The sequence below is a fragment of the Rattus rattus genome, chromosome X (genome assembly GCF_011064425.1).
Source record: "Rattus rattus isolate New Zealand chromosome X, Rrattus_CSIRO_v1, whole genome shotgun sequence".
NCBI classification, from domain to species: domain Eukaryota; kingdom Metazoa; phylum Chordata; class Mammalia; order Rodentia; family Muridae; genus Rattus; species Rattus rattus.
Window position 1 is genome coordinate 107,872,363 of NC_046172.1, and position 26,320 is coordinate 107,898,682.

At 40.6% G+C, this 26,320-nt stretch overlaps 1 protein-coding gene and 1 pseudogene across 2 annotated transcripts in view; one reads left to right on the forward strand and one right to left on the reverse strand.

The window, feature by feature from the left end:
* Gria3 (glutamate ionotropic receptor AMPA type subunit 3) overlaps positions 1-10,207 on the forward strand; it is a 281,842-nt gene extending 271,635 nt beyond the window's left edge. The window contains exons 11-13 of one of the 2 annotated variants that reach the window (XM_032889648.1): positions 330-444; positions 3,002-3,260; positions 7,845-10,207. In XM_032889648.1, coding sequence (XP_032745539.1) covers positions 330-444; positions 3,002-3,247 — 361 coding nt within the window. In that variant the 3' untranslated portion in view covers positions 3,248-3,260; positions 7,845-10,207. The remainder of the gene's footprint in view (positions 1-329; positions 445-3,001; positions 3,261-7,844) is intronic. The other variant, XM_032889649.1, reaches the window with a different exon arrangement.
* A 7,356-nt stretch (positions 10,208-17,563) lies between these two features.
* Positions 17,564-17,934, reverse strand: LOC116889189 (annotated as a pseudogene).
* Positions 17,935-26,320: the final 8,386 nt, after the last annotated feature.

Consider the following 26,320-nt stretch of genomic DNA (forward strand, 5'->3'; position numbering starts at 1 on the left):
TACTACAAGCTGCCGCCGACCAGTGTCACTGGAGGGGAGACCCTCCTCACTACACACAGCCTCTCTGAGGAGTGCCTTTTTTTTCTATCCTCATTATTTAACAGTGTGTGCCGATTACTCAAAGCGATATGGGCAGGCCCTGGTAAATATAGCGTTGCTGTAGTGTTTAACTTTTTATAAGGTAATGCTCAGGTTGCCTGCAGTGTCTAAAATTACTCTGTGGCCAGGGCCCCCTGCTTTATCGCTTTCTATAGTTTTAAAGTAGTTTGAAGCTTGAATAACATAAAATAACATAATATAATGTTATTTATGTTATTTCCCACGTGAAGAACGCCTGTAAACCTTGCAGTATTGAAACTCAGTGAACAAGGCATCTTAGACAAGCTGAAAAACAAATGGTGGTACGATAAGGGGGAATGTGGAGCCAAGGACTCCGGGAGTAAGGTCAGTCGCTGAAGGTCTTTTTGTACTGATTAGCAATCACATTTTGACCCACTGTTTATTTTCTATCCCCAAATGGCTTTCCTTCCCAACACACACACCCTGCCACAGTGGGACCCCTTCATAACACCAGCACTCATAGGAAGAAGTCAAACGGCAGCCTCACAAGCCTGTCATGGGACGTCAACCCATTGTGAGAGAAATCTGTTATGATGAGGGACTCGATCTGGCTCGACGCGTTTCCAATGCTGTAAAAGAATGAGCTGTGTTATAAAGGGGTTTTACTGTAGTTCACATTTCGAAAGTTCAAAGAGAAAAATCTAACAACCAACTTCAACTCAAAAAAAGGGAAAAAAAAAAAAAGATCCAGTTGTGACAGTACTTTATCTTAATCTCGTGCCATGTCAGAGACTGTAGTTGTAAATACCATTGGTTATTAATATATTATGTCTTTGACATCAGAAAACAGTCAAACAAACAACAAAGACTGGTCTCTAAGCAGAATGATTAGCTCCCTCCCAGCCTCTGTCATATTCAATTCAGCATCCGTTTGGGTCTCAAATCTCATTAAGTCTGTCACACTTTTCTCTTATAAAGGTGTCATTGAATCTCTGTATGTAATACTTTGAAATCTTAGTCGCATGTTCCTTAAGGGTACACATTGTCAGGATTAACATCACATTGATAAGCATGAAACACTCTTCCCTGCCTCCTTCCTGCCCCCTTTCGCTCCCCTAAGAAAGTTCTTTTTAGTTTCAACTTTTTTGCCTTTTCCTTTTCTAAACTAATATTGTGGTATCAGTTAATTCATTTCATGAAACGCCACTCATTTTCTCCATGCAATGAACCATTTTGCTACTGGGTTTCTACATCCCATATCAGGGAATTCGGTAAAACTTCAACACATGGAACTTAAAACTTCTGTTGTTGCTACAGATCACACAGGTTATGATAAAGGACCTTTTGCCCCATTCAGTGCCATGCACAGATACATATACGATGGCAGAAGGAGGGCTCCAGATATTGGTCCATTTCTTGAGTGACTATGGACTACCCTTGCCTATAGCCTAGTGAGCTACCTGAAATGGCCACTGTCCAATAAATGAAAGAAGTTCTTACTGTCACCTGTCATTCATCCTACAAAAGTGACTATATGTAAGGTTGTCATGGACATGAGGCACCCCCACATCCCTCCCTAAATACAATTCAAGTTGGCCTTTTTATTGTAGGTATAGGGTTGGCTCCTATGAAAGTACAATCAGAAGAATGTGGCCATTTAAATATATCAGGATGAGCTGAACCACAGTACTGCTGGTCAGCAATGGCCATCATCTGTCCACCATGTCATCATTTAAATGAGATGATCAAAATTCACAGGCTTAAAAAAATGGGTATTCTCTTCAACTCCTTTCAGCAGCAAAATGGTTACATTCCCTCTAAAAAGACTACAAAATGCTATTTTATTATTTTTTTTCAAAGAAAGACTCCTGGCCTTTGGTGTAGCCTACCTCAAGGTAGGGCTCAAGACACCAATTTTTTTCCTTCCATTGTTCAGCAATTCAGTTTTTGCTTTTTCATGCAGGCAGATAGCTTAGCCAGGTTTGCTGTTTGACCTGAAAGTCACTGACCGCCTTCCTCAATTTTTCTTCTTAACTAGAAAGCAGATAGATAAAGCATTTTTTTAATTAGTCCTATACTCCCTGGAGTAAAACTTTAAAAGAAGCTGAACTATTTTTTTTATTTTTGGTTTTTGTTTTTTGTCCTTGCTTTTTTTTTCTTCAGTGGTCTAGAAAAATCTTTCTGCTGTGTGGAGCCAATCCAGGGCACAATGGACCCTCCTGATGGCTCCTTTAAATTTTCAGGAAGGTGGAGTGGAGCCAACTCTTTCTGTTCTCTTGTTCTAGCAGCATGAAGACTTGCTGCCCTGATTTTGAACTTAGCAGCCAATACTCCACAGGGGCAATTTATCAGTCACTGAGAGGAAGAAGAATTAACTCTTTTTGCACAAACCCCCATGAAGTAAAGCCCCACACAAGAATATAAGGGACCTTACCTAGTGTATTAAAGATGAATTATTAAGAAAGTTTGTCACAGGGAAAACAAGGGAGAAAGGGGTACTGTGGGGCAGAGAGGGGAAAGAGTGCTTCAGTTCCCAAATGAAAAAATAATGTTCCATTTGTAGAGATTATGCCACAGCTCAACTCTGGAAAATGGTGTGTGTTTGGACTGGCAGAGGGATACATTCTGCTTGTGTTTACTCTTTTGTTCCCCTAGACAAATGATGTCTTATTTTCATGGTTGAACACAAAGATTTGGAGATACTAAGAATGTGGGGGAAAGGACATTGAAGTGTGAAAATCAAAACAGTCAACAGAAGCACAATCTACCATCTTGCTGGTCATTGCAAAACCTCAGCCAGTTGCCAGAGTTGAGTCCTAACACTTACACAAATGTTTAGTTATTTTACAACTTAGACTTTCCCTATGCTGTTGTGATGTGTTATGATGTCCTCTTGCCTTTGTTTTCCTCAAGAACTAATCGCCTTGTTCATTTTTCTTAGGACAAGACCAGTGCTCTAAGCCTGAGCAATGTGGCAGGCGTGTTCTATATACTTGTCGGAGGTCTGGGCCTGGCCATGATGGTGGCTTTGATAGAATTCTGTTACAAATCACGGGCAGAGTCCAAACGCATGAAACTCACAAAGAACACCCAAAACTTTAAGCCTGCTCCTGCCACCAACACTCAGAATTACGCTACATACAGAGAAGGCTACAACGTGTATGGAACAGAAAGTGTTAAGATCTAGGGGTACGGTTAAGGTCTAGTAAACTAATCAGCCTTACGTTTGTGTGTGTGTGTGTTAACCTTTTTTGTTGTTATTCTTTCCAGTTTCTTACTTTTGTTGGTTTCTGGCACTGTCTCTTTGCTAGTAGTTATCTTTAAACAATGACTGTGCTCTCTTGTCAGTGGTTGGTGTTTTTCTAAAAGCATAACTAGAATTAAGTTATGGTGTGTGACATGAAAGGAAAAAAATCTTAAGCAGTACTGTTCAATACAAATATATGTAAGTTAACATGTGTGACCCACATGAATAACATTTAATGGCTACAGTAGTTACATAGTTAAAAGTAAAACAAATGAAGTTAATCTTAATCATGAATGTCAGTGAGGTGATACCCAAAATATCATTTCAATGTTGTCAATTACATTCAATTTTTATATTACACAATAATATAAAAATTAATCAGATATTTTATGTTCTTTTATTTATACTAATCTTTGTAATTTGGGGTGCTTTTTATACTTAGGGAGTACCTCAAGTGATACTAGCAACATGCCAAATATTCAGGAGTCATATGTGCCCATAGGAGCCATGTTAGACTGTAATTCTAGAGAAAGCAGATATTCTGGAACTGAGGTTAAAACTAGGAAAAAGAAGCCAGGTCCTGCCACCTCATGTAGAGAAGTCCTTCTATGAAGGAATAGTGGTTCTTTTAATTAAGCAGTGGAAGCATGAAACAAATTTCTCAATTTTGAGTCCCTTTGTTATCCCTTCCTTGGAACTGATGGTGCTCAGGTAAGTAAGGGTCTAGGTTACTTGCTGCTGACCAAATCAAAATTAATACCTAGGAAAACCTGACTACCAATAACACATCTAAATTTAAAGGCAAGCATGGATTAGAGTAATGCTTCCATTCTACAAGTATACAAAAGGATAAAGTCTTACCACCTTCCAAGTACATTCGCCTTACTGACATGCCTATCAAAAGTGAAACAGAACAATTAGCAACTTCCTATATCTTATTTTAGATGGCTAACTTTAACCCCATCAGTAAATGCCAATGTATTCCAATTTCTATGTGTTGACCTTCTTATATATAACCTAACAAATCTAAATTTAGTCAACTTTTAAACATTTTATCCAAATAAGTCATTTGCTTATCACCCTGGAAAGTATGATCTTATTTGATGAAGTTGCTGGTTGTCCTGTTGTCTTGTAGACTGCAGCCTTTGGCTACTACACACTCAGTACAATGAACTAACCTGTTAACAAATTGTTTCCACTGTCTTTGTGAATGAACCCATAAGTTCATCTGTCATTAGCACTATTAGCATGCAATCATTTAATGTTCTCATGTGCTAGTGCTTTGAGTTGATGATATAATTCAGTTCGGGGCACATCATTTGCTTTGTTCGTAGGACATTACAGGGCCAATTTCAGTCTAGCATAATCATTGCAAACTCCAAGGAGTTGAAGTCCAACTATTTAATACATCTTAAGAATATATAGCAGTTTCCTTTGTTCTGTCACATCTATTCCCTGGGTTGTAATAAAATCGATCAGGCAGTATTTTCCCTCTGGTACCTAAAACTCAGTCACACCAAGTGGCTTGTCCAAGGCAATACAGCTAGGTAGTGGCAGACTCCGGTGTAAAGCACAACCTTTCTTCCTCTTTATTAAACCATACCTACCTCCTCCTGCCTTCTCCATCTATAGACTGGTAGTCTTAATTAGATTTTGTCACTTTGACAAGAAACGATTAGTTTATGTCACAGCTGTCCATGCAGGCCATCAGATGACCCAACAGTTAGAGCACTTGTTGCTCCTGCAGAGGATCAGCGTTCAGTTCCCAGCAACCGCATGGTAGCTCACAACCATCTGTAACTCCAGTTTCAGGGGGACACTGAATATGTATGGTGCGCTTACATTCACACAGACAAAACATGTACAAAAAATATTAATATACACTGTTAAAAAGCCATCTTGAAAAAGTTTATAGACCCTTCAATGCCCTACTTCTTATGCATTCTACTCCATGCAGACATATATACATACAGATACAAATACAGATACATAGTCCTAGTCTCTTGAGAAAGAAAATTTTAAAACAGATCAGGGCTCACAATCGTACAGCCTCCAGATTCTATTCTTCAGATAGTCTGTCTCATAATTGTGGCCCTACTCCCCAGTTACTATAGTCTCAGGGTCTCACAGAAAACCGTTTTTCAATCACAAATTACATACGGATCTTATGGCAATGTGGATCCTAATGCAGAGTCTAGAGAAAATATCAGAGGAATAAAAGGAAAGAAAGGGTGAAATAGCAAGAAAGGAAGGAGAGGAATGGAGGGAGGGGGCCAGAGAGAGGAAGAAAAAAAGAGAAGGAAAGAGTAGTGCAATTAGGTTATCAATCCTTTAAACAGGTCATTGAAGCCTTAAATTGGAAGCCATATTGGATGGGAAAGCCTCAACACTTAGTTTGCTATAGAAACCTTCTGCTTTCTGGCTTTCCTCTAGTCTGCGTGAGTGTGCTACTATGGAACAAAATTATGGTTACTTGAGATAAAGTTGCATTTTAATAGAAACCAATACCAACATGTTTATAGGCTAGTTATCCAGTTTCTTAGCAGTCGCTTCTGGGATAATAAAGAAGCCTTAAAAGAGCCTCTGAGGGGAAAAAAAAAAACACTTACCAGCCCATGTAGCTCATGTGGTTATGAAATTTAGCCTTCCCCCTCCCTTCCCCCAAGGCAACTCAGAAAGGATATGGAATCTCTCATTTTCTATGGGTCGTAGTTATGCCATGATTACTGATCTCAGAAGAACCTCTGCCTCAGTTTCAGATTCTGATCAGAAGTTCTATTGACAAACTGACATCTCTCTAAGTTACTGTCCAGGCATTAGATGTCACGCCACCTCCAAGCATTCCTTGGCAAGTGATCCAAACTCATTCTCCTGGGGTTGACATCCTTAACTGCTATTAGAAACCTTCAAGCTTTCTCAAGGCCAGTGAAAACAACGGTTAGCTTCTTTGGCTTCTTCAGGAACGTTTCTGAAATCCATCTCATATGCAAGACCTCAACAAGCTTGTAATTTGGAGAAAGTTCCATTTTTCCTCTAGGTCTATTGCATCCTATGAAATACTAGTATTTTCCAAGTTACCAACTTTCCTTAAGCAGTTTATATGTAGGTATTCTTTGAGTGAGTGAAAGGTTGAGACAGGAGCTTCCATTATAACCTAGAATGAGCTAAAACCCACAGCAATCCTGTCTCAGCTTGAGTAGTGCGTTCACAAATGTAAGCCATTGGGCCCAGCCTTCATAGACGTTCATGCTGGAAATGTTTTCCTGCTTAAGGGATTTCGAAGAAGGAACAAAAACTAATTTTATGTCAAGTGGGAACAAATTTCTGAATAACTGAGGGGGGTAAAGTTCTTTTTCCTCGGTGGGCTTTTATCCGAGTACTGATATATTTACCTTCCTGCCACTTAAAAGCAAGAAACAGTCACTGAGAGGTCAATTTGTTTTCTTAGAGTTATAGGACCAGATAAGGATATCCCAATGGCAATAAGGAAGGAAGGAAGGAAAGATGGAAGGAAGGAAGGAAGGAAGGAAGGGATAGAAGGAGGTATGGAGGGAAAGAGAAAGAGACAGAGACAGAGACAGAGACAGAGAAGACTCTGAACTTGGGGTGGGGGGGGCACCAAAGAAGAGCTTTTCCTACTTTCATGTAATTCTTTTGGATCTTTGCACACATCTTTAACATTCTCATACATATGTTCATTCTAGGACCAGTGGTAGATAATGATGTCATTCATTCAACCTAAATTCGGGGTTCATTCAAGAGAAAACATTAGTGTTAGTGTACAGGGAAAGGTGGTTGAGAAGGGGTATGACAAGAAAGTGATCTTGAGTTTACAGACTCAGGATCAAAGAAGCCCCTGCATCTAGCAAGCCCATGAAAATGAGGGCATTATCAACATCCTCTCAGTCGGCCCCGGATTTCAAGGCAAAGCACCTAGAGATGCCAAGCTGGTCCATGGCTATCACTGCTTTTGCCTGTTTTCTAGAATGTGCTATCCCTTTAAACTCCATGTATTACTTCCAGACTTTAAACACTAAGGTTGAAGGTATTGAGAGAAAGAAGCAGTCCCCAGTCAAGGAACAAATAATAATTTCTTCCTCATAGTCAAAATGGATTTGAATTCAGTAAGCCAGAGCATTTTGTACCCTCTGTCCTAGGTAAACAATCCTTGTCACATCTGCAATGAGAATATATGCTGTAGTGCATATGTCCTGACTATATTAAAATGCCACTAAAGCTTTCTAATATACCTACACCCTGAGTGATTAAAGTCTTGAGTTAGACTTCCTGCATGTTAGTACAATCTATGCATATATTAGAGAAATGCCCTAATTAATCTATCCTAAAGTATCTGCATCCAGTTGAAAAGTTTAACCAGACCTAATTCCAATCAAACTGGGGGGTGGAGGATGTCCTCGGTAATAGCAGTTTAAGAAAACAGTCACTTGTTTTGTTCAGTGTCAACAGAGCCATTAATAAATGTCTTGGTTCCCAATAAAAAGTCCATTCACATTGCAATGTCCCCTTGCCTTTGCAGATCCCTTCCCACCGGAAGCATGCAATGAGAGGAAATCACTGAAAACGTGGCTGCTTCAAGGATCCTGAGCCAGATTTCACTCTCCTTGGTGTCGGGCATGACACGAATATTGCTGATGGTGCAATGACCTTTCAATAGGAAAAACTGATTTTTTTTTTCCTTCAGTGCCTTATGGAACACTCTGAGACTTGCGACAATGCAAACCATCATTGAAATCTTTTTGCTTTGCTTGAAAAAAAATTAAAATAAAACCAACAAAAAATGGACATGCAAGATTCTAGTATGCGAAAAAATCTTATTAAAAACATCAATTCAACAAAAGCCATTCTTTGATACCACTGCGCACCACACAAAACCATGTTCGTTAACACACACACACACACGCACACTCTCTCTCTCTCTCACACACACACACACGCACACACTCTCTCTCTCTCTCTCACACACACACACACGCACACACTCTCTCTCTCACACACACACACACACGCACACACGCAGACATGCACATACGTATACACACTCACACGTACAAATTTATTCGAATTCAGCAAATAGACCCATCTTAGCTAAAAGAAGAATTCCTCCTGATTTAAAAAAAAATCTGTCTCCCAGTGTTCGGGCAGACAGACTGGCATTTCTTCTAGGATCTGCAGATCAGATGTTTTTGGTATTTCCTGTTGGTGGTGATGTTCTGTGCACCTATTTCCTTTTGATGTTGCTGAATTGTGTAAATCTTTAGAATGTAAATGTGACACTTAAGAAAATTCAAATGCTTTGGGAAAGAGACTGAATGGTGACTTAGTGTTCTTGCAATGGTTTTGTGAAAAAAAAAAATGTTTGGAGAACTCCCCATAGTGGAGGTGAAGGGATTAATAGAGCTTTTGAAATCGGCTTCTGTGTGTACCCCGGGGCAGGGCACTATCAGGCATACCTCTCGGTGCTTTCCTAAAACGGATCCCGGAGCTTTCCAAGAAGCCTGGAATTAGAGCTCACAGATCTGTTTTTCTTGCTTCAGTGTGCATTTTAAGTCAATATAGCCGAGTAGTCGAATAGTAAGCATTGAGGTGAGGGAAATGTTGCCTATTCTCCCAGATGTGTTTGGAATATCTTTCTCAGAAAACAACACTGTGTTTAGCTCTGCTTTCTCTGCTAAGTATGCCTTTTAAGTGTACAACACGGACACAGGACCGTGTTGCAAGGCAGGCCAGTGGATTCAGACCACAGTTCTCAATCTGACTTTACTCTTGCTAGGTCTGTTTTACCAGCTGTTGCCTGTTACCGCCTGCCTGTGGCTCTCCGTCAGACTGCATGTGTCCTTTTCTAGTTTGCAAAGACTAAGACGCATTCCTAAACCTATTGCTAACCTGAGGGACCTAAGTAAGCATCACTCCCAGGTCCTTGCTTGGAGCAGTTTCTCTACTGACTCACCGAAGATCGCCCCACTGCTCCATGGGCTCTCAAGTAACTAATTGCAAACCTGCTGTTGGCATCACCAGACCAGTCAGAGGAAATAGTCTCCGCTCACTAATTACCTCCTATATAACGACGTATGCTTTATGTAGTTCAGTAGTATGCTCTCATCAGTAACGTGCATTGGAAAGTTTCCAGACTGTACAAATTAGGAGCCCACCTCCATTTCCCAAGTGTGACCCTTAGATGCTTAGTTGACTCGCTGCACATTTGCTCTCGTCTTTAGAAAAGAAAGGAAGAGGTCTCGTTCCAATGAAACATTTCCGGAAAGGTGTAATATAAACTTTCATTCCAGAAAGTGTGTCATGAGCAAATAACTCACCTGTCAGATTTCTAAATGGTATTGAACACAAAAGAAAGCTGTTGTGTTTTGTTTTGTTTTGTTCTCATGAAACTGTGATCTTTCAACTTATGAATGCTGTAATTGTCCCAGTGCGGGAAGCTAACGCTGTGTGAATATGAAGTTGTATAAAGCAAACCAACCGACCTATACACAAACACTTTTCATAGGCACTGTATAAAGAGAAATGTATGTTTATTGACTCAAATCAGTTTTTCAGAGAGGAAACTTTACTGAGATTAAGAAGCGGGTAAATTGGTTTGTTATTTAAAAAAAAAAAACTTGCATGTTTAAAAAAAATGTTGATTGCTTCAAATTTCTGCTATTAACTTCAAGCTATGGGAGTTTGGCGGTAGTCAATTGAGGATTTTTTTCCAATTCTTTCCTTTTTGTTGTTAAAGCTGTACTTCAGTGAACAGAAAAATTGCCAAGCAAACTAATGGCCGTAAAAGTGTAAATTGCATGTGTGGGCATAATTACCGAACCTCATTGCCATGAGGTATTGTACAAAGTTTTAATACATTTTGTAAATAAAATTGTAAAGAAAGAATTCTGTCTCTGCACTTTGACTAGCTGTTTGAAACATACTTGACGCGCACGCCAAGAAGTCATTATTCACTAATTAACTTCTCACCTGAAGCTCAGCCAGTGCTCAAACAGCCCACTCAGTATGAGAAGATGGCCTCTCCCCGCCCCAACTGCAAATCAGTCAGGCCTCCGACTCAAGGCCCGTCAGCCAAGCTGAGCCATTTTCCCACAGTTTTCATTAGTTTGACTTGAAGGCCTTCCATTGTCTTCTTTGCTTCCAGCCAGCATCCCTTAGGATTCTTCCCCCTCCCCAGTTGGAAAACTTTTGAATTGAATTGAATCGAATCGAATTGAATTGAATCGAACATAATTGAATAATCAAGAGTCACCAATCTAGTATTGGTGGGTAAAGAAAGAATGCAGTGGACTCTATTGGTCAAACTTGGTCTGTAGTTTCTGAACATGTAGTTTATGTAACAAATGAAGCCAACTGAATACACAGCAAGTCTATCTGCTTGTCACCCTAGAAAACAGGGGCTGCTGGTAGAAGGAAAAGAGAGTGATTTTTTTTTAAGAGAAAAAAGTCCAGGAAAGACGCTAAAGAGGTAAAAGTAGAAAGAATTAGGGAACAGGTAATATGAATTCTTACAAAGGAAGAAAAATAGAAATAGGAAAAGAAGACTCAAAAACTGTTGGTCTAGTGGCACTGTGGACAACTTGGCCTACAGTCTCCAGAATAACTACTACTGCTTTCCTTTTTCTCTGAAATGCTGATTATCCGTTATAAACTAATGCTTTTTTAAAAGATTTACTTATTTGTATTTTATGTGAACGAATGGTTTTTGTCTGTATATATACACATGTCTGGTGCTGTAGAGACCAGAAGAGGCATTGGATCCCCTAGAACTGGAATTAGAAACAATGGTGATCCACCAGGTAAGTGTTGGCACTGAATCTCGGTCCTCTGGAAAAGCAGCAAGTGCTCTGAACAACTTGGACCATCGCCCCAGGGCTTAGTCTTCATAAAAAACCCTCAGCTGCCTTCCCTTTCTTTTCCTTAATTAAAACCATGTAACAGTCGCCCCAGTAGAAGATTGACTATTTGGGGAGCAGATTCAGCGACGAGAATAGAATGATGGTCACCTTGGAGGCTGATAAAATCAGATCAAGTATTAAATGATGGCCCCAATTTTAAAAAAAAAATAATAGATTTCTATTTTAACAGGACTTCTAATTACTTCTCTCTAAGGAGAAGCTAATCTCAGGTGTTGTGCCAGATGAGAATCACGCACCATTTTCTGGGATAGAGGAAGGAGGAGGCAAAGCCCTCACTTTTCGTGATTCTCAAATTGGACCCTATGTAGCTCTGAATTATGCTTACACTTTACCATCCATGTCTGTCAAAACGACACTGAATTTCAAGTGTTTCTTTTCCCTGAGCACAAATGTAAAATGACTCTTCAGCTCTGCTTCAGTTTTCCTGTCTTACATTTAGGAGCAGAAGGGATGGCTCAGAGGTTAAGAGCACTGGTTGCTCCTCCAGAGGACCTGGGTTTGATCCCAAGTATTGGCATGGTAATTCATGATCTCAAGTTCAGTCCCAGGGGATCCAATGCCCTCTTCTGGTCACTACAAGCACCCGGAATGAATGTGGTGCATAGACAAAACACACATAAAATAAAATAAGGCTTTTTTTAAAAAAAAAATAACTCATCTCCAGTCATGCTCTGTCAACAGAATAATCTTCAAACAGGAAAGGCAAATTCTTTAAAGGAGCTCTTGGTGAAATCATGGGCAAAAGATATAAACTGCCAGCCACTGGTCAGGGGAAAGAGTTGTCTATGACCCACAGAAATGGACATGGAGAATGAACTAAGAAGCAAGAAGCAGGCATTCCACAGAACTCAAACTCGATCAAAAGACACATTAATATGCTATTTCACAAGGACTGCATGGGACCCAGATACAGCCAAGTCTATTACTAGTAGAAGTTAATCTCAAAACTAGAGTCAGCTTTTCAGCTATGCTGAGCTATTCCTCTATCTTGTTCTTACCCTGTTGAACAGAGCAACAGTTTAGTAACATATCATGCAGTAGACATGAAGCCCAACAGTCATCCACCTGCATACAATTCCAGGAAAACAGAATATAGCATTGCATGAGGTACTCCCTCCTGACCCTAAAGGCACTAGAAAAATGTATATTTCACTTTTTTTCATCTCATCCAGAAGAAAGTATTCATTCTTGGGTTATAGTGGTGGGTGACACTAAATATTAGTGACATCTGCCTCCAGATTTAAAAGTGAAAGGACACACCTTGCCTATCTAAGACAAGCCATTTACCCTCAGTGAAGGGAGCAGTCACTTAGAATTCTCTGTAAGCGAAGGGTGCTGGGTGTACCTGGAAGAGAATGGGGGACAAGAGACATGAAGAAGGACGCCAAGACAAGAGTCTGATCAAGGCGACAATTTTATTTTTCCCCAAGGCTGAATTTATACCATAACATGGGTAACAGAGGGAGGGGGGAAGTAAGAAACATTTATGCAGGCCAAGGACACAATATTCGTGTGGTCAGGTAGTAGGCTGATGTTGACAGGATGTTAGAAAGGTCACAGGTTTGTCATATTATTAGTCAGCAGGAGAACTTTATCATATTATTATTTATCTTGACCACCAGATTTGTATTAGTCTTCTGCAGCTGGCTGGGGATTTTCCATGAACCCAGTCATACTTAATTCTAACCATAATAATAACATCAACAATGGAGAGCTTCAAGGGCATTGCTCCCACCAATTCTCCAAAGGCGTTGTCAGGTGAGGGCAGAGGGAGGCATTAAAGGATCAGTTACTGTCCCAAAGGTACTGCCACATCCTAAAACACCCCCAATACTGGAGGATTTCAGGGCTTATTTAAATGAGGGAAGAGTCCCAAGCTTTCTGATAGCCATTGTCATTACAATCAAAGTCACCAGCAGGGTGATGAGAAGAGAAAAGCTGTCTTTCTCTCCTCACTGGAGGAGGGGGTGGGGGGACTTTGATTCTTACCCTTGAAAGGTCTGCAGTCTTGGTGACAACGGAGATAATCAAAAAGAACTCGCATCAATTCATGTCCAATTCTCTGCTCATAGAAAATGCCATAACGAAACCCAGAATAAAGACCTCTCCTTTGCCCTTTCCTTTGCACGTGCTCTTCCTAAGACAATCAAGGGAGTAAAATTAAATCCCCTTTTGTTTCTGGGAGGCTATAAGTCTTAGCGACTGTGCAGTTAACACCAAGCACCTGTAAGCATCCAGCTCCTGAGAACCTCAGAAAGACCACTTTCCTGCCAATCTGCCCACCCACTGAGCAAAAGGGTTTTGCCTATCTGTTGAGCATGTTATTCTAGCCACAGAAATATAAAAGAACCTGTAATGAGAGCCTAGGAAATAATCCTCACCTCATGCCAGCAGCTTTGGCAAAATTACCCCCGCAGAGGCTTCATTGAACTGCAGTCCTGTAGTCAAACAGTTGATTTGTAATTTTCTTAATAAATATTCATTAAACCTGAATAAGTCAGTTAAACTCTAGTGGCAGCTCACAAAAAGCTTAAATATAGGCAATATTAGTCTTCTCCCTTGGCCATGCAAAACTTGCCCAGAGACCTTAATCCCTCTCCAAATCTGGGCCAGCCTTCCAGGTTTTATATTTATTTATATTTTTCCACACTTACTGTAGAACTTGCACCCCCCCGTTCTACTTCCTCAACTGTGACTGTATAATTTCTGCCTCCCAATTCTAAGAGAAATGTCCCTCACCTAGGTTATCCATAAACGACAATCTGTATTAAATCACAAGATGTGGTGAGCTTTCGTCTATGAGTTAATCCAGCTCCCTGCCTGTTTTGGTTAACAGAGTTTTACTGAAACGCACTCCCGGCAGCTTCATCATTGTACAAGACAGAGATGCCTACATGCGACACTACTGTTCACAACGGCTAAAGTACCTACTAACCTGTTTGCTATAGAAGAAGCCTCCCGATGCCTACTTGTTTCATTTGCTAGCCATTATCTTATTGGCTCTCCTTCCAGAATTTAGTGCTTAGAAACTGTGCATGGCAACAAAGTTACAGCACTTGGTAGCTAGTGCTTAGAAACTGTGCATGGCAACAAAGTTACAGCACTTGGTAGCTGTGGCGTAAAACCTCAAAGTCCTGGTGAGACCTTGTCTCCAGAAAAGCAAAAAAAAAAAAAAAAAAAATCTGTAATTGTGGTCTTTTATGACACTTTCTATTCAGCATCAACTTGCTGGACTTAATAACCCAACCCAGATGTCTCCCATTGTTCTCATCTATTATTACACTAATGAAATTAAAAGTGAAGCTGGAATTCAATGTCATGTGTACCCAATAAAACTTTAGACTTTAGGTATTTCTTAATCTCTCCTGTCTCTTCACTTATAGGACAGTACTCTTTTCCCGCTTTCCCTCCTACCCGGCTGCTGCTAATTTGCTATTAGGTCTAGTATCTCTTTTATTTTTATTTATTATTTTGTTTTGTGTGTGTTCATATGCATGTGTGTAAGGTGTTCACACATAGGTGCACATATATGGAAGCCAGACGTTGATGCCAGATATCTTCCTCAATTGCTTTCTTTTTTATTTTATTTTGTTTTTTAATTGCGTTTTCTATTTACATTTTAAATGTTATCCCATTTCCCAGTTTCCCCTTCAGAAACTCGATATCCCACCCCACCCCCCCTGCTTCGATGAGGGTGCCCCCTCTTTTCCTGCTCCCTCTCCTGCCCACACCCTCCCACCTCCCTGCCCTGACATTCCCCTACTCTGGAGCATCAAACCTTGACAGAACATACACAGATGGAGCCATAGGTCCATCCCTATGCTCTCTTGGGGTAGTGGATTAGTCCCTGGGTCTGGTTAGTTGATATTGTGTTCTTCCTATGGGGTTGCAAACCCCTCAGTTACCTCAGTCCTTTCTCTAACTCCTCCATCGGGGACCCCTTCTCAGTCCTATGGTTGGCTGTGAGCGTCCGCCTCTATAATTGTCAGGCCCTGGCAGAGTCTCTCAGGAGACAGCTATATCAGGCTCTTGTCAATTTGCACTTCTTGGCTTCTGCAAAATCGTCTGGGTTTGATGGCTGTATATGGGCTGGATCCCCATGTGGGGCAGTCTTTGGATGGCCTTTAAGTCTCTGCTCCACACCTTTTCTCCGTATTTCCTCCTGTATTTTTTCCTCAGTTGCTTTCTATTTTAAGGGAGATGCTCACTTGAATCCAGAGTTTAATGACTCACCTAGCCAGATTGCCCCGGGGATATTCTGACTCTGCCTACTGAGTGCTGAGATTATATGGGTTGTCGTGCCTGGCATTTACATGGGCTATGTAAAACCTAGCTTAGTTCCCCATTTTTGCAAAACAAGCACTTTATTCACCAAGCCATCTACCCAGCTCTGGTCTTCTAGCTCTAAATGTCAGTGTTCTTGGGACTTCACAACAGTCCTCCTTCCAACTCTGAACATTCTTTCTGGGAAATACTCCACAGTTTCTATTTCCATCTCTCTTATGATGCCTCACAGATCTTTATTTCAAGTCTCCCTTAAGCTCCAACCCAGTCTATACAAATGTCCAATACCCCATTACTTGAATTATCCCATAAACTTATCAGACTCAATAATGCCAATGCAGAAACCATTGTGTGTTGGTATCCACACCCCACTGTGATTGGAGATCCTTCTACAAGTAGCTATCTTGACTAAGGTCCTGTTAATGGGAGCTTAAATACAAGGAAAGAAAATCTATGGGACTTTAAAATGGGTAGATGTGACAATCTGAGGGAAACAACCTTTCACCCAAAAGCAGAACCCATAGGACAATGACAAGAGAAACCAAATGGGTTAATGTAACAACTTAGATAGCTAGAGAGTGGGGTGAAAAGTAAACACGATTTTTGAATCTTTGAAATTCCAGGTCCATAACGTGGTTGATGGTTAACATTGATTGTCAAAGTGACAATATCTGCAACAGCTAGGAGACAAGTCTCTAGGCATGCCTGTGAGGTATCACCTAGGTTAGGTTGACTAAGGTGGAAAGAACCACCCTAACCTCCAAAACAACAAAACAGAAGCAAGTGAGCTGAGCGTAAGTATTCATCACACCCTACTTTCTGACGACAGACACGAGTATGACCATATGTATGACTATCTGCCTCAAATTTCTAACACCATGGCATTCCCACTATGAAGGACCATACCTTCCAACTATGGGAGGAAGAAGAAAACTTCTTTAAGTTTCTTCATTCATGTATATTGTCACAGCAACAAGTAGCTAATAAATACAGTTGCATTTATGTAGACCAAAACTAAGGAGGGCTATCATAAAAGAAAGATGTGTAAGCCCCAAGAAACAAGAACCACATATTATGCTAACAAGGACTCCAAACAATTGATGGAAACAGAGTAATTCATAAATATTGTGCCTTTTTCAGGGAGATGTTAGATTAAAACTGAATAGAATCACCAAATAAATAATAGGTAAGAGGAGTTACTTTATCTGCATTCATGTTATAGGTAACTTATGTATTATAATTGTTATGTATGTTCAGAGTGATTTTACACAACTCTTTCTTGACAAATCTTTTCTGATACTTTACTATTTGTGTCCTGTCCAAAATTCAAATGTTTAGCCCTAACCTCTACTGTAACTGGATTTTGAGATTTAACTTTAGGAAGTATCTTAGTTAGGGTTTTGCTGCTGTGAACAGACACCATGACCAAGGAAACGCTTATAAAGGACATTTAATTGGGACTGGCTTACAGATTCAGAGGTTCAGTCCATTGTCATCATGGTGGGAGCATGGCAGCTTCCAGGCAGACATGAGTCTCTAAAAGGAGCTGAGTGCTCTACATCTTGGTTCAAAGGCAGCCATGAGACTGTTCTATGGGGTAGCTAGGAGGAGGCTCCCTTCTGCATTGGGTAGAGTTTGAGCATAGGACCTCAAAGCCCATCCTCACAGTGATGCACTTCTTCCAACAAGGCCATACATCTTAATAGTGCCACTTCCCATGAGCCAAGCATATTCAAACCACCACAGGAAGCAAAGTTGAATGAGGTCATAATGCTGAGGTCATAATCTGATAGGATCCATGTGTCTATATGTATGCATAAAAGAAAGGCCATAAACACACTGTGGGAAGGTAGCCATCTACAGGACAGAAAAAGATACCTCACCAGAACCAAACCATGCTGGCAAACAGCTCCAGTCCAGTAAGAAAATACATTTCTGTTGTTTAAGCCCTGAGTCTCTAGTATTTTATGGCACTCCAAGATTTTTTCTTTTTTTAATTTTTAATAATTGGACCAAAATATATATAAAAGTGAGGCTTCTAGAAAAACTGTTTATTCTTCCCTATCTTGAATCTCTCCTCAAACTTGACCCTGGCCTCTGCCTGGCCTTATGTTTCAAAGCTAGGTATCTAAACACATCTTTGTGGACAACAGTTTCGTCCAAGGGAATATCCACAGAGTACCTTGTGGGCATGAGGTGGTTATTGATCTTGGCTCTCTTGGAGATTTTCTTCTTGCCCATTGCAGATGTCACTTTTTGGGGATAGCGGTCAATTCCAGTCACCAGGGCATGGCTGTAAGGGTGATCTGAGATGCCGTCCATCATCAATGATCATGATATGGCTTTTCATCCAGAGTAGCATCCAGCCAGGACCAGCACCACTTTCCTGGTTTTCTTGAACTTGCCCATTTTGACATCAAGCAGCCAGCACCCAACAGACAACTAAAACCTGAGCTCCTAGATTATTTGAAGTAGAAAGACCCACTCTAAATCTGGGTCACACCTCCTAGTAGCAACACAGATCAAAGGACATAGAAGAAAGAAACTGCTTTTTCTGTGTTTGCCCTCACTCTTGCTGGCAAGTTTGTCTGTCTTATTTACTATTAAATTCAGTTTTGTGAAGATTGTGATATAGACTGAAGACCAGGAGCTCATCTCCAAGAGTCACTGTTGGAACCCTATGAGCACCCTCCCTAAATGATGGCCCAAACTACTGTGCTGTATCTCAGTTACAAACTGATTCAGGCAACACTCAGATTTGAAAACCCAATCTCATTTGGATAATTGACCTACAGCACCGTGGGTGAGAAATATAAATTCCATTATAAACAAATTAAGTTTTTACAGAGTGGTACTAGGCTCAGTGTATAGAGGGAAGATAGTTACACCCCCTTCTTAACCCTCTTCTAGAAAAGAATTATCATTCAGATATAAAGAGTTTAGTAGCTGACAGATTCCATCAGTTAGCACCTTCATAATCTGCTTCAGCTTTTGAACCCAGGTCACATTTCCTGAGTCAGCTCACTGAGAAAATTGCAATGATCAAAGTCACACTGTCTAGGGACTTTGGAGGTAGGTTAATTCCAGCTAGTGACTTAACAAAGCAGTAGTTCAAGATCCTGGGCCTTTCCAATCAACATGGGAAAAGCTCTGCTTCACTTAGGAAGACTTGGCCTGGTCTATATCATAATTCTATGGCTTCCCCCTGTTCCATCCTGCTTGTCCTTCTTTATTATTCATGTTTTGTCCCTAATAATCCTTTCTCTCTCCTTGTACCTCTTTTTCAGACTGACAGTTGGGATGAGAACCAGCCTAAGAAAGGAGAGCAAAAGATGGGGCTTCAAGACTTGACTCATGTGCATACTGCTGGGAGTGATGACCCAGGTCACATTGGAAGATTGTGTATGCACATAGGCAATCCCTGGCATGTGACAGCAGCCCAAACATTAAGACATTTGTCACGTTTCAGATAAAATATTCTAGTAGGGAGAGTACATTCTGGAAGAATGATTCAAATATTTTAAGTCCATATAAAAGACATTATAAAAATAAAGAAAATGGAATTTCATGCTTGTAATGTATTCAGTTATGCTGACACCATACAGAAATTTAAAAGCAGAATACAAATAGCAACTAAAAACCAAGTGTAGCCAGGCATGGTGGCACATGCCTTTGATCCCAGTGCTCAGGAGGCAAAGGCAGGCAGATCTCTATGAGTTGGAGTCCAGCATGGTCTTCAAAGCAAGTCCAGGACAGCCAGTGCTATTATACAGAGAAACTCTATCTTGGAAAAAAAAGTATAAAACATAAAAGTCTCTTTAATAGCTCACAAAGAAGTCTGCATTTAATGTAATGGGTGATCATAAAAAGCTGAAGATCAAATACAAGATTGGAGCATTAGAGTGACTAAACCTCAATGCTCAACAGAAGGAGGTTAATTATGCCAAAGATGAAGTCCTACAATAAAAATATGAAAAAAAAAAACCTACAGGATCCTGGCATGTGTAATGGTGATACATACTACCAAAATTCTGTCTCCTTTGTCTTCTCTAAAACTTCTGAACCTATAAAAATGGTGGCCAACACTTCCTACTATATAAGCCAGCACTTCCTCCATATAAGGAGATAGAACAAGAAGATTCTTCTCTTACAGAGCAACAATGTCTATAACCACCATAAATTTTTCCAAAAGCAAGCATTAAAATCCCCAAGGAACTAGATGGTCTTAGATGAATATTCCAGCAGGAATCAGATGTACCTGTAGGACAAGGTACTGAAGGTACTTGCAAAAGGTGAGCTTTATCATAAGACTAAGTTAGAGGGACACAGTACTTACTTCAGCATAGACCTCAAAGGCCAATGTAACTCAGTGCTAGAGTGGCTCCTATTCTTGTGGAAAGCCAGTGGCCCACTTTAAGTCATATTGAAATTCCTGGGTTGTAGGGGTGGGGTTGGGGGTGGAGCTCTACCCTCTCAGAAGAGGAGGGGAAGGGGAAGGACTGTGTGAGGGAGGACCAGTAGTAGGAGTGGCACTGATCAGGATGTGAGGTGAATAAATAAATAAAGGAAAAAAGAAAATTCTGGGTTGCTATGGAAGATGGAAGAGGAAGGGATTAAAAAGCTAAGGGAAACATATATGCTGGAGCTAATATTTTACTAAATCCAGAAGACACACTATGTATGTATGTTGTATTGAAGGACCCTAGTTCTTACTAAAGTTTAAGAGCTATTAAGAGGCTTGGCCTGGTACAAAGTACGTAGGTTATAGGGTTCCTGTGAAGGACCATAGGGGTTTTTGCCAGCTTTACACCCACTGCCTCAGGTCAAGATTAGGCGAAGTACCAGCTTCTCAACCTCAGGTCGAGGCTAGGCCAAATTGCATTCTCCACCCACAGTTCTTAGGAGGAGCAGGGACATTCTTGAAAAACTGCAGAATGTACTGATAATAACCTGACCCTCTGGTCTCAGATAGTTTGAATGCATGTCATATGCTTGCTAGCTGATAGATTCAAAGGTCAATATGCTTATCCAATAAGTTTAAACTGTAACCTTGCTGATGTAACCTGCACTTCTAAAAAGTATATAAACTGCTTGTTATAGTCATTCAGGGTTGCCTTCTAGTCATTCACCACAAGTGGCTGATTGAAGTCTACCCCCAAAGTGCCAGAAAATAAAACTCTTGAGTTTGCATCGAACTCTGTTCTCCTGTCTCACTTGGGGGGTCTCCTGGTAGTTAAGACTCACTTTGAACCTTACAGTATAAGAGGATCCAGAGAGTCATGTTTCACCAGGGACATGAGGAACACTGAGGACCACGCCTTTGGAATCACCACCAGATTCACCAGTGATGGTCCTCTACAAGCCAAAGTTGATGTTAGGAGAAATGGCCCTTTGGTCTGTTAGTAGATATGGCCATGATCCCCAATCCTTTCCATCACTAACAATAAGAGACAAGTGGTAACAACAAGATGCCAGGGGTTATAATTATTGACTCTTTTAAATAAAAGAAAGAAAAGCTTCAATTAGCATGTTCACCAAATGGACCTGATCTGTGAAGAGTTAGAGATAGTGCCCAGCAGCCAAAATAGCAGCCCCAAGCATATTGCTAGAGACACTGCTCTAGCCCACAGTATAGAAAACTAAGTAGGCCCCAAAAGAAGAAAAGGCTATGCAGCAGATCCCAACTGCATGCAAATAGCCCATAGTTTACTGCTTCACCAAGCTGTGTTAAGATCTGCTTTTGTTGCCCTGCCTAGAACAAATACACATTTGCTCATGTCTTTACCGGAAAAGGCACGTTGAAAGACCCTAGGGGTTTTCACCAGCCTTACACCCACCTGCCTCAGGACAAGGCTAGGCAAGGTTCCAGCTTCTGGCCTTTTGTAAATTTTTTGTAGCAGCTTTTCTGATTTTGGTCAGATGAGCTATCCAGATAGCTTTAGAATTTTACTAGCAGAGAAAGCTGTCTCAACCTGAGAGTTTTTAGAAGAGCAAGAAAAAAGCTGTCTAGAGCAGAACAGAACACACACACACACACACACACACACACACAGAGAGAGAGGGGGGGGGAGGGAGAGAGAGAGGGGGGGGGAGGAGGAGGGAGAGAGAGAGAGAGAGAGAGAGAGAGAGAGAAGGAACCCCAGAAGATTTTCTCCCAGAATATGTACAGAGAAGTTAAGCATTACAACACAAGGTATGAACTGTGTTAGATCTGAAATATCTACTTAAATCCCTCTTCAAGAAAGGACTTAGTCTCCGAGTTAAGGGGAGTTAATTATCTGACAACCATTGCAGTTCCTAGCCAATGTTTGGAAAGGTTAAGTGTCAAACTGTGTCCAACTTGTGTGGGAATTTCCCAGTAGGAATCTACTCTAGAATTCCTTATTGAACTAGAAGAAATGCTTCAGATCTATGTCAAGACTGAGGTCTCTCTTCCTGCTCAGTCTTAATTCATTCTCTGTCACGGTGTCACCCTGCCCCCAATAAATCAATAAAATCAATAAATCAATAAACCTCATGGGGACCATCAGAGGATAACTTGTCCTTCTAATATAGGCTCAAATTTGCTCTCGCTCTGGGGATCTACACATGTACATGTCACAACACATATAAAGGTCAAGGGGCAACCTGGGGTATTAGTCTTTGCTTTTCCCTTTGCTTGAGACAAGTTCTCTTCCTTTTTGCTTTGAGTTGAACCATGAGTGTCTAGGGATGCTCTTGTATCTGCACTCTCATCTCCCTGTGATTACAGATATATCCTACCTGTTTAATTCTATGTAGATTCCGATTATGTGAACTCAGTCATTAGGTTTGCAATGGCAAGCCATTTACCAAGTAAGACTTGTTTTACAGCCCCTTAAGTATTCACTTTTAAAAGATAGTTCTTGGCAAGCATAGTGGTACATATTTGAAATACCAGTACTCAGAAGACTAAGCAGGAGGAATCACAAGTTTTAAGCTAGCTTGGGCTACTATTCAGTGAGTGCAATGCCAGCCACAGGTACATAGTAAGAACCTCTCTCAAAAAAGTAAAATAAGTAAATAAGTACATTAAAATAGGCTGATTTCCCACTAGGCAGCTTGAGAAAGAACCTGCAGAGACCACAGTCACATTTAGACTTGCCAGTTCACCTCATCTCTACCTGGTGACATGCCCCTTGGTAACAGGCTAGCACGATATCTGTACACTAACCTATCAGGGGATGTGACAGTCTGAATGGGTTTCTGAGGAGCTTTTAAAGGAGTGGGTTGTCCAGAGGATTCTGAGCCAGAAAGATGAGTTATGAGGTTAGGAGAGCCAGATGTATACTTGTGAACAAGAAGGAGAAAACCCAGGCAAAGGTCAGGGCAGTTCTGTGGGAGTACTCAATAGGTTTAATGCTCCGGTAAAACAATTGCACCCTTTGGTATGGAGATCAGTCTTAGGTTGCTAGACCTCTAATCCTTCTGCTACAGCGTCACCGAGAACAAAGCTTCTTTGCTTATCTGGAACAGGTGGCCAAGCTTGATCAATTAGCATACCCCGGGACCAGTGCTAACTCCAATAGCACTTCCTAAAGCACAATTAGTCCCACTTCCGGGCAGTTTGCTGGGGTTGAGAGGTGGAGCCTACAACTAGGATTGCTGTCAGACCACTGTACCTTTCAGCTGGCTCACAACTCAGCCAGTTTCCACTGCTGAGTAAACTCTTACACATTCTATGAACCCACTCCCTAATAGTTTCCTTAAACCCTCCTCTGGTCTTGCTCCAGGAACAGGGTTATTTCGTCCCTGCATGGTGAGTCAGTCTTGACATTTTCAGTGTCTAGAATCTTGCTATCTAGGGAGCCTGAAAAATTTTCCAAGCCTATGAATCTATACTGCGCAAAAGCCAAGGGCAGATATGAAGAGCTGAACTCTCTCTCTCTCTCTCTCTCTCTCTCTCACACACACACACACACACACACACACACACACACACACACACACACTTGTGCTCTTGTATTCTTTTTCTCTCTTTCTGAAAAACAATTCTTGTTAACCAAACCAGGTTTTGTAGCCCTCATTTCCTTTTGCTTCTGGAACCCTAAAAAAAATCCTATTCTAGAACTTTAGTCTCCCCCAAAAGAGCACTTGCTATATCCTTGATCATATCTCCTATCCCCTTTTCTCACTATACTCTTCCTCCCATGGAGAAGATCCATAGCAGAAGCCTTTATAATCCCTCTGCATCTCCTTTTCAGTGCAAAGGGTCCTTAGGTTAAACTCCATGATTAGCTTAGGCCAGGTCTTCTTTATAAGATAAAGAACGGGATAAAGGAATTTAGAAAATCTCTTTCTGTCTTAATAAAGTCATCCTTTCAGAGTTATTTTCTTGCTTTGGCCTTAAAAAATCCCATTTTAGAAATGAGAAATGCAATACTATTTTTTCCCTTCCAGGGCTTGCTAAAGTCCTGTAAATCCTAATAGTACCCTCCGCCCACCACCCTTGGGTGTACAGATACCTTGCACTAGAAAGAAGGGCATATATCTGGAAAAGTAAAAGACTAAAGTACATTACTACATCTTAGAAAGAAAAATTATTATGTCTACTACAGTACTTCCCTTCCTCTAAACCTGGCAAGTCCTGAAACCTGCTCCTTTTAATATGCTATAAGGAAAAGATTTGATTCGATGGCAACTTACAAATTTAATTATCACAAGCCTATGATACTCTTCCAAATGAAGAAACTGAAGCACAGACAAGTGAAGAAAGTTTCTAAGAGCAACTCTTAAGCGTCAGGGCACTTTAGTATGACCATCTTGCTGAGGTCGTACTGCAATGACTAATAGAAACTCTCTGAACCCGCAAACAGCCTCATTTCCAGAGGCAACAGAGGCAATAGCATAACAATGCTTTTGACCATTCTTTACTAAACTCTAAAGTTGACAGAGATTTTAGTGAAAAGCAAGGGTCCTCAGAAATAGATTAAGAACTAAGGACAGCCCACGAGCTTTCCCCTACTCAAAACTCCTGGTTCTTACCCAACCTCTCATATTATGAGCCACAACTCAGTGCTGAGCATTTCATTGTACAAATACAATATTCCAAGACGATATCAGGGAAGTAATATAAAATTCCTTCTTTATGCTTTTGAGACATCTCTTGCCGTACAAGTTGACTTTGAACTCCAGATCCTCCTCCTTCTATCTCCCAAATGCTGAATAAAAATAAGCCCTATGACACCCAGCTTCTGTTTTCTTTGGTGGGATTTATACTTCAGGAGTAAATATGAAAAATACATATAACATATGGTGATTTACAATTATTAAAATTAAATAAGACAAAATCTTGAGCATTCACATTCATTTTCTTATTTGGAAGAAGCATCCCATTCCACTGATTACAATAGAAATAAGTTTGGAATAATGATTGTGATATTCCATTAAACTAATGGATGCGATCCCATAAGTCATTTTTATGGATACAATATAAAATACTGTATTAATTCCAAACAGAATACATTTGCTGTTTATTCCGGGAAAACAGATTACTACATGTAATGCCAACAGTCATTACTCCCTGGTGTTATTTACCTGAACCCAATTTCCCAGCTAATACCAACACCAGGTATATGATGAATAATGCGCTGTGTGAAATGTACACCATGCAACAACACTCCTTATTCATATGTATGTGCCTAATCAGATTATTTGTATTTCTTCCCTGACCCCATCTCCTTCCTATTACTTTTAATTTAATATACACCTAGAGGAAGTATGTCACAGGTGGGAGAAGGAAGTCCAAAACGAGCAGCCTAGTTTTGAAATTATTTCTCGTAGAGATGTAAATGAGCATACACATAATCACCATCCATCCCAATGCACGAAGTTCCTGCCAGCCAGAAATGGTCCCAATCCACATGCAGAAGGGACACACTCTTCTGATTTGTATTCCCACAGATTAGCTTTAAAATAAGTAAATATTTTTTCATGTAAATCAGTGCCTTGCAAGCCCCTAGATTGAGAAGGGAAGTGATTTGTCAGTAATGCTAAAACTCAGTCAAAGCACAGGCAGTCCTTAATAGCGAGGTGTAAAATAATAGCATCCCAGTTTTCAAGAGGCTAATGATGTCATCAGACATTGGTCAAAGCTGGAGAGATGACTGAATACTTAAGACCACTTGTGTCTCTAGTAGAGGACCTAGGTTTGCTTCCTAGTACCCACTTTGGTTGGATTATATCTGTCTGTAATTCCAGCTCCAAGGTAGTCAATGCTTGCCGGGCTTCCTGGGATACCTGCACGCAAGCGCTGCTCATAAACTCACATAGGCACACATACACATAAATATAAATAAGAAAATGAACAAAAATAAATAAGTCAATCTTTTACAAACTATCCAAATACCTGAACTGGCTCCTTCAGAGTTCCTGGGCTTTCTTTGACTTATTATTCTCCCTCATACCTTACTTGGCCTCCCCAGATACTGTCTCTCACACCAAACTATGAGCTAAGGCCTGCTGCCAGGGGCTTCTGAGAGCCCATAGTTTACATCGCTCCCTAAGTATATATACTCAATTGGCAGCTTAAAGGGTGCCACAGTAACAGTATTGCATCGAGACAAGTGTGACAGCACACATCTTTAATCCCAGCGCTCAGGATTTTTAGGTTTTAGTTTGGATCTTTTTTGTTTGTTTGTTTTTTATCTTGGGGCATTTGTATATGTGTGTGTGCACACATGTGGGTATATACAAGCTGTAGGGCTTCTGTGGAAGTCAGAAGACAGAAAAAGTCAGAGTGTCAGTCTTCATCTTTCTTCCAGCTTGTTTGATCCAG